This window comes from Fukomys damarensis, unplaced genomic scaffold (genome assembly GCF_012274545.1).
Source record: "Fukomys damarensis isolate Sample0158 unplaced genomic scaffold, DMR_v1.0_HiC HiC_scaffold_16, whole genome shotgun sequence".
Classification (NCBI taxonomy): domain Eukaryota; kingdom Metazoa; phylum Chordata; class Mammalia; order Rodentia; family Bathyergidae; genus Fukomys; species Fukomys damarensis.
Window position 1 is genome coordinate 20,018,213 of NW_022900928.1, and position 8,941 is coordinate 20,027,153.

General features: G+C 41.0%; 1 protein-coding gene across 3 annotated transcripts in view; it reads left to right on the top strand.

Moving 5' to 3' along the window:
- The window catches only part of Scube2 (signal peptide, CUB domain and EGF like domain containing 2), an 89,526-nt gene that overhangs the window by 3,099 nt on the left and 77,486 nt on the right, over positions 1–8,941 (top strand). For 2 of the 3 annotated variants that reach the window (XM_033764150.1, XM_033764151.1), the window contains exon 2: positions 1,033–1,155. In XM_033764150.1, coding sequence (XP_033620041.1) covers positions 1,033–1,155 — 123 coding nt within the window. Of the gene's footprint in view, positions 1–1,032; positions 1,156–3,982; positions 4,020–8,941 lie in introns of those variants that run through there. The other variant, XM_010615305.3, reaches the window with a different exon arrangement.

The window sequence follows — 8,941 nt, forward strand, 5'->3', positions numbered from 1 at the left end:
GGCTCCCCCGAACGTGCCTGCTGGTCAGACAGCGGCCCGCTGAGCGGGGAGGAGGGTTACGAGGGCTGGGGGGGCGGTCCGGCTCCCCATTGTGTAGATGGGAAAACTGAGGGTCCGGCCGGGAATCCTTATATGTGGTAGGGGCAGCTTCGTCCCTCGTTTAATTCGGGGTTGGGTATTTCTCCTGGCAGCCTCAGGATTGGCTCTGCAGACTTCTGTCTACTGAATGCCCCAGTTTGAAGACAGTACTGTTTTTACGCAGCAATCAGTTTAGGTTTTTGGCCTCCAGAGATAGGAACTCTCGAAGTTCTGAACTAACTGGACTTGAAATACTTTCAAAAGTGTTTGTTTGTTTTTTAATTAACATCTTGGGATGGTGTTAACTCCGGAAATACTCTTGAAAAATCCAGTTTTCAGGTTGAGACGATGGGCAGGGGTGGGGTGGGGACCAAGGGTGACTCCGTGCCCCTTCTGCACCGAGAGCTCTGGCTGGTTTTTCCTCAGAGTCCAGGGTTGTCTTTATTTCCATTCTCGAAACAACCACTTGGCTTTCACAGTTGTTTTGCCAACCTGGTTCTTCCTTCCCTTAGCGGGCATTTACCATTGCCGCCTCCTGTGCCATGCACTGGACTGGCTTGACATCAAGGGCCTGGACACGGTCTGTCAGACATTGTCTAGTGGAGAGACAGGCAGGAAAATAGCAACAACTCTGCATGATACGTTCAGTGAAAGAGGACAAAGGTGGGAGCACAGGAGCACCTCCTCTACCCTGGGCGCCATGGCAAGCACTGGGGATCTGAACTGAGTCTCAGAGGTCACTAGGCCATGGTTGGTTTGCAATTCCAATTAGAAGGATCTGGCTATACCTGGAAACAGGGAGCTGGGCACAGTATGGTTTGTCTGGGGTTCCTAAGCAGTTTTGGTTGTGAGGAGTGAGGTGAGGCAGACTGGGAAAGATGGTCCTAGGCAGGGCCAAGGCCATAGCACACACCATTGGGCTCCATGCCAGGTGCCTGCTGTACTCTTTTGCAGAAATAGACGAGTGTGCCCAACGGCTAGATGACTGCCATGCCGAGGCCCTGTGCCAGAACACACCCACCTCCTACAAGTGCTCTTGCAAGCCTGGCTACCAAGGGGAGGGCAGGCAATGCGAGGGTAAGTGATTTGGGGACCATGGCAAGTGGGCCAAGCAGGGCAGCTTTTTCAGCCATAGCTTGCCATCTACGTTGGTAAAAGTTCTGCCTCAGCCCGTGAATTACATCACTTGCTCTTTGAAATGCATTTCAGACCCTTAAGGAATGGACATATTAGGTCTTTCCCAGGGCTGATCATGGATTTTACCTGGCTCTGAAACGTCCTTTTGTCTAACTTTTAGAAAGCAAAAGAGGGGCTGTAGTATCTTTTGGTCCCATTTCATTTGGGGGCAGAAAGCAAACAGCCGTGCTCACCAGGAAAGCTGCGGCTGCCAGAGCCAGGCAGATCCTGCATCCCCAGGGCAGTTTGCACCCTGACTCTGAAGACTGAGCGCTAGAGTCCTGTCCTCTCCAGCGGGCTCTGGAGGCTTCATCTTGTCCATGGTTTGGGCTATCTGTCACTGGGATGTGCTGAGCGTTAGAGCTACTTCAAGGGCCTGTCTCATTTGAGCTGAAAATTCAGCCTGGAAGACATGTGCAGAGGGATATTTTAACCCTTAGAGTTTCAGATCTAGGAGTGTGAGGTCTGGACTCCACCCACGGGGGATTAGCTCAATGTCCTGAACTCTGAAGGTTAGAGTGGGCCGGAGCCTGGGCCCTCACTGGAGGAGGAGAAGGCTGCTGGGGTGGAATCATGGCATCTTGAAGTTGGCAGAGGGCTCTCAAGGGGGCTCTGGGTCAATCCATCACTTATTTTACAGATGGACACTGAGGCCCAGGGGACTTGTGGCTGTGATCACACAGTTAGTCTATGACAGAAAGTGAGGCCTCCACCCCAGCTCTGTCCTAGACCCTCCTCCCTCCTAGTCACTCAGCCTGCTTCTGCTCCTCATTGATTGGGTGAGAAGTCCTACTGTTTATATTACTTATAATCATATTGTGCAGGAAGAAGCTTAAAGTTGATAAGGTGCATTGAGCGCATCTCTGCAGCCCTCTCCTGCCTGTGGATCCGACATTGACAAGCATATTTTAACAAATCCCTATTTTGGTTCTCTTTAGTGAGCTAGTGTTCATATCCTAATGTTTCAAACCAATGTGTTTCATCTCCTGGCCTCTGAGTCATAAAGGTTCTTGGTATTAGAACAGTGTGTTATGTCTGGTTATGGTAAACACTTACTCTTGTTTTTCAATAGATGAGCATGTCAGATGGGCTCAGTCACTGGCAGCACCTTGACACAAGGTCTCTTCCAACAAATATACAAGTCTACAGATGAAATATCTGGACTCAGAACGCGCAGATGACAAAATATGTGGGTGACTGTCAGATGTTTTTGTGGTGTTGTAGCAATGGCCCAATCTCTCTACCCCCCACCTCCTGGTCTTCCACAGCTGAGACAAGCTGGGATTTAAAAATGAACTTTGTTTAAAAAGGAGACAAGACCAAAAGGAAATAGAGACAGGAAATAGGAATAACACATGGGATTATGTTGAGCAAATTCAGATCTTGCGGCAGGTAAAAGATGCTCCTTGGGAATTCATTTGGGAACGTCTCCTTTGGGACAACTCCTGTCTTTCCCATCAGAGGAGGCACACGTGTTTCTGGTCAGGTTCACAGCCAGTGGAGTTGGTGGTTCCTCCTCCTCCCGAAGCCCTTGTGTTTCTCAAGCCAAGTTTGATTTTTCCCACAGACAGGCGGCTATCTCTCTCTCTCTCTCTCTCTCTTCCCTCCCCAAGTGATGGGAGGCTAAAATGCTTTCACTCACAAAAATCCAGAAATATCTCTGGAGCCACTTCATCCTGCACCCTTTCTGAGGTAGTTGTTCTATTTGCATATGTTGGTCCTTTCCTTGGGGAAGAAAAGGCCATTTTTAAAAAACTGTATGGATATTCCAGGACCTCTGGTCTCTGCCTACTCTCTAGGGCACAAAACTCTGCCATTGCTTTCTTTTAGATAAAGTATGTCTTTAGTAAATGATGCTAAGGGCTGGGGATTTAGCTCAGTGGTTCCATGGCCTGCCTTGCAAGTGCAAGGACCCGAGTTTAATCCCTGGTACCAAAAAAAAAGTAAATGATGCTGAGTGAGAAGTGATGTGTTTCCTTACTCTGAGCTCTTGACATCTTACAAATGAAATTGAATTAACCAACATTATATTTGAAAAGTCTACTATTTAGTTTAAAATAACTGATAGGCTGATGTTATATAGGTCTATATATTTAAAATTTGTTATAAAATAATCTATCCTTATTATAAAATGTCAAATACAAAAATGTGTAAGATAGAAAATTAAGGAGCTTCCTATCCTGTTATCCACAGCTAATTGCTGTTAACAGCAAACATATACCTTTTGTGCTGTCATTTTAAACTGAATCACTAGAAGGATTTGATTTTTTTGAATTCTTATAGTATTAACTTAGTGAGCAAAGATATCCCTGTTTAGTTTGGATTTCTTGCTACAGGAGTCCAGAAAAGGAAATTTTATTCAAGAAGTAAAAAAGAGGAAATGAAAATTAGTAGAATTCAAAGATGTACCTCCTTTATCTGTGTGTCTTGGGGTAATGATTTTTAAGCCTCTGGAGTCCTACACATGATATCATTTGTGTTGTGATTATCACCAGTATCATTCCTCATATTTAAATTTAATGATGCCCAGGGTGTCCAAATTTTATCCTCCACAAAGTTTCTTCTACCAAAATATTGGAGAAATGACAAATATGGGCTCTAACTAACTAGCTTAAAAGTAATATGAGTCAGAAATGGCTTCAGATAAGTAATGTTTTATTCTAAATGATTTCTCCTCAGTGGCCAATATTTATTGTATGGTCCTGAATTCTAAATTTAAGGAACCGAATCGCTTTACCAAGGATGAATCTACACTTGGTCTTTGGGTAAGGAGCTACGTTTTCCTTTTTTTGAAAAAGACTTTTCCCCCCAGGGTCGGGGAAGGAGCTCAGGGCTTCATACCTGCTAGGCAAGTGTGGCACCACTGAGCCATACTCCTAGCCCTAAAATCTATTTATTTTGAATTAACTCCAGACTTCAGAAAAGTTGCAAAAACTAGTGCAGAGTTCATATATGGTCTTTACTCATTGTACACTTATGTTATCATCTTTCAAAACTATAGTACGGTTATCAAAACCAGGAAGTTAATTTTGGCACAATATTATTAACTGTAAACATTATTCAGATTTCACCAGGTTTCCCCTGACGTTTTCTGTTCCAGAATGCAGTTTAAGGCCCCTTATTACCCATCTGTTGTGTCTCTCTCAATCTGTGACAGTCCCTCAGTCTTTCCTTGTCTTCCATGACATCAACAACACTTTGTTTATCTTTTGGTTTTGTTTTTTGTGTGTGGGGGGACTGAACTTGGGACCTTGTGCTTGTGAGGCAGGTGGCGTAACCACTGAGCTAAATCCCTGGCCTAACAACGCTTTTGATAGGTACTGCTCTGTTCATTTGTCTTATGTTTTCTCATGATAACAGTTGATATGAGAATGTCTTGTGTTTTCTCATGATAAGATTGGGGTTATGCATTTTGGACAAGGCTTCCATAGAAACCGTGTTGTGTCCTCTGTGTATCACACAAGGGACATGTGGAGTCCCCAGGCCCATTCCTGTTGATGTTATCCTCGATTACCTGGTTATGATGGTGTCTGCTGACTTTCTCCACTGCACAGGTACCGTTTTCCCTCTTTAATAATGGAACTTATTTTGGGGCACACACTTTGATTTCATGCTGATATCCTGTCTGTCCTTCAGTTTTACCTACTATGAGCATCCAGTTATGGACCTTTCCTGTAACCGATACTATGATGTGTACCACTGTTTTGTTTTATTTGCATTTCTCTTATTCTTTTTCTTCCTATACCAGGGATCAAACTCAGGACCTTGTGCTCGCCAGGCAGGTGTAATGCCACCGAGCCAAATCCCTGGCTTCCCTTATTTTTTATACATCTATTAATGGAGGTTTTTCTGTAAGGAAGATATGCTCATGTTCCCCCATTTACTTCTTTATGCTTATGTTTATTTATACCACTATGAATCATGGATACTGATTTCATGATATCTATAATTATTTATTTTGGGCTCAAATTGTTCCAACTTCAGTCATTAGGAATCCCTTCCCATAGTTTCCTGTGTCATTTTGGCATTTTAAAAATAGAAATTCCAAATTTCCTAGTACCATATGATAGTGCAGACAGATCTTACATTTCCTGCTCCCAATCTTGGAATCAATCATTTCTCCAGTGGGGTCTAGTTTCTTTGGAAAAATGGTGTAAAAAGCCAAGTCCTGGGTGGTTGGTGGTTGCTTTGCTACCAGGTGTCATTGATCCTAGGCCCTCTCAGTGCACATATGAGCTAGGAAAAGCACATATGTACACCAGTGCATGCAGATATGTGTTTATTCCTTACATTTATTCATCTGTGTATATTAAAAACACTAGGTCAGAGGGGCACGTCAGATTCCATACCGATACTACAAGATTCACTCTAACCTTTCTCCTTGCTTATTCAGAACTTCTTTTTCCAACAGTAGGAAATCTGCCTCTCATTACCAGCAGGCTTTACCTCATCATTCAAGACGAAGTATTTACAGAATTACTGATTCATAACCCTGTGAGACTACAGCACTTACTACCTAGAGAACAGCAGATAGGTCTTTTGCTTTTAGCTGTATAATCTCCAGTCAAAGTGTTGCTTTTCATTTACTTGGTTCGTACTTTTCCCCCATCCTTCAGTGTGGTTATGTTTATTAATTTACAATGTCAGGCTTCATTTTTTTTTTTTTTTTTTTTTTTTTTGGTACTGGGATCGAACTCGGGTCCTTGCGCTTGTGAGGCAGGCAGAGGAACCGCTGAGCTAAATCCCCGGCCCAGTTTGTTCAGTGTTTAATCCACTCTTGTCTCCTCCCACCCTACCTCCTGGTCGTTGATATCGTGTATATGCATGTGGATGTCCGCATGTGTGTAAAACATCGCCTTGGTTCTGAGAGTCAGGCTACACGAGGCGGGGTCCTCAGAGAGGGGGAGCTGCTTCCCAACCCTCTTCCTGTTTCCATGCCTCCTCCTTTCCACCCCCTTCCCTGTACCTTGTAGGTCACCAATCTGTAATTTCTGGGTCATCATTCTTTTATTTCTTTTTCACAGATAGGTAGATATTTTAATTATATTTTCTTTTTAACAACTTCACTGAAATGTCACATACTATAACATTTGCCCGTTTTCAGTGTAGTCAGTAAATTAGCTGAATTGCACAATCATACTATAATGTAGTTTTCAAACATTTTCCTCACTGCAATAAAATGTCTCATGCAACTGTATAACATCTTTATTCCCAGCCTCAGCCCCAGGAAACCAGTAATCCATTTAAAAAGTCTATGCATTTTTTTCTGGATATTTTATGTAGATGGAATCATATAATATGTGGTTATTTGTATTTGTATTTTTTTCAGTTAGCATAATGCCTTTGAAATTCAATCATATAAATTCTTTTCAATAGCTGAATATTATATTCCATTGTATGGCTCTATCATGCTTTGTTTATTCATTCATCAGTTGAGAACACAGATTATTTCTACTTGTGGGCTATGATAACTAATATTGCTATGAATATTTGTGTGCAAGTCTTTTGTGGACATAATTTTTATTTTTTGGGTATATAGGAGTAGAATTGTTGGTTGCATGGTTAATTTATGTTTAACTTTTAAGAAACTGCCAAACTGATTTCTTGGATATGACATCAAAGGCACAGATAATAAAAGTAAATATAGACAAACTGGACTTCATGAGAATTAAAAACTTTATTCATCGAAAGATGATATCAACAGGATATGAAAATAATCACAGAATGATAGAAAATATTCATAAATCATGTATATGATAAGAAATTAATGTCTAAAATAGAGAACTCCAAAGTTCAATACCAAATAACCCAATTAAAAACCCAAATAACCCACTGATGCAAAGGACTTGAATAGACATTTCTCCAAAGAAGATATACAGTTGGCCAGTAAGTACACTAATGATCAGGGAAATGGAAATCAAAACTAGAATGAGCTATCCCTCATACTCATTAGAATGGCTGGTGTGAAAAACAAAACAGAGCAGAAATAAGTGTTGGTGAGGATGTGGAGATGTTAAAATCCTTGTGTACAGTTGTTGGAATGGGAAGTGAGCTAGCCTCCATGGAGGACAGGATGGTGGTTTCCAAAAAGTTAGAAAGAGAACTACCGTACAGTGCAGCAATTCTCCCTCTGGGTATGTATCGGAAAGAACTGTTAGAAGAGTTTTAGGGAGCTATGTGTTCATTCGTGTTCATAGCATTATTCACAGTAGAAGCACCTAATGTGTCCATTGAATGGTAATGTGGTCCATACACACATGGAATATTATTCATCCTTGTACGCAGAAGATCTGGTCACATGCTACAGTGAGGATGAACCTTCAGAATTGTGCTAAATGAAGTAAGCCGTTACCAAAAGACCAACAGTCCACAAATGTGAGATACTTAGAGTAGGCAAAAATCACAGAGACAAAAAGTAGAATTGTATTGCCAGGGGCAACATTAGGAAGAGGGAAACATTAGGCATTATTGTTTAATGAGTAAAGAATTTCAGTTTTACAAGATGAAAAGAGTTACGAAGATGAATGATGGTGATAATTGCACATTATGAATAATTTAATGATAGTGAACTACACACTTTAAAAAGAGAGAGAAAGAAACTGCCAAATTGTTTTCCAAAGTGGGTATGACGTTTTGCTCCCACCAGCAGTGTTTCAGGGTTTATCACTTATCACAGCCTTGTACCATTTGTAGTCGCTTTTTTATTCCAGTGGATGAATGTCAAATGGTTTCATGTTATGGTTTAAATTTTCATTTCCCTAATTACTAATGATGTTGAGCATTTTAATGTGTTTATCACCTATTTGCACATCATCTTTGGTGAAATATGTCTTTAAATCTCTTGCCCCCCACTGAAAATTGAGTTGTCTTTTTACTATTAAGTTATGAGTTCTTCATGAGTCCTTCAGAAGGTATGTGACCTGTAACCTGTAGCTTGCCTTCATTTAAAAAATATCTTTTGAAGTTCAAAAATAAATAAATAGATTGATTGATTGTGGTACTGGGAATTGAACTGAGGGAGGACTGAGCTACATTTCCATCTCTTTTTATTTTTTTAATATTGAGACAGAATTTCAATAAGTTGCCCAAGGTGGGCTTGAGCTTGCTATCTTTCTGCCTCAGCCTCCTGAGTAGCTGGAATTACAGGCCTGCATCACCCCACCTGGCTCAAAAATTTTAAATTTTGATGAAGTCTATTACATTTTTGGTTTGTGTATTTGGTGTTTTATCAAAGAAATCTTTACATAGTCCATATCTCAAAGACTTCTGTCATATATTTTTTCTTAATTTTTTTTTAAGTTTTATCTCTTACAATTAGATCTCTGCTCCTTTTTTTTTTTTTTTTTTTTTGGTACCAGGGATTGATCAAACTCATAGCCTGTGCTTGCGAGGCAGGTGGGTGGCACCACTGAGCTAAAGCCATTTTGAGTCGATTTTTGTGTATGGTATGAAGTAAGGGTCTAAAGTCATCTTTTTGCATATGAATATTCAATTACTCAAAATAGCAGTATTTTATTTTTTAAATTTTTTTTCTTTTTTATTGAGGTTATTGGTACAATCTAGTTATACAAATACAGTTACATTCATCATTGGGATTCTGTACCTTTACCTAATAGGTCTTGATTCTCATTTTCCCCCTTGTCCCTGCCCTCCCTTCAACCCCCTCCTCCCCTCCCCATTTACAAAC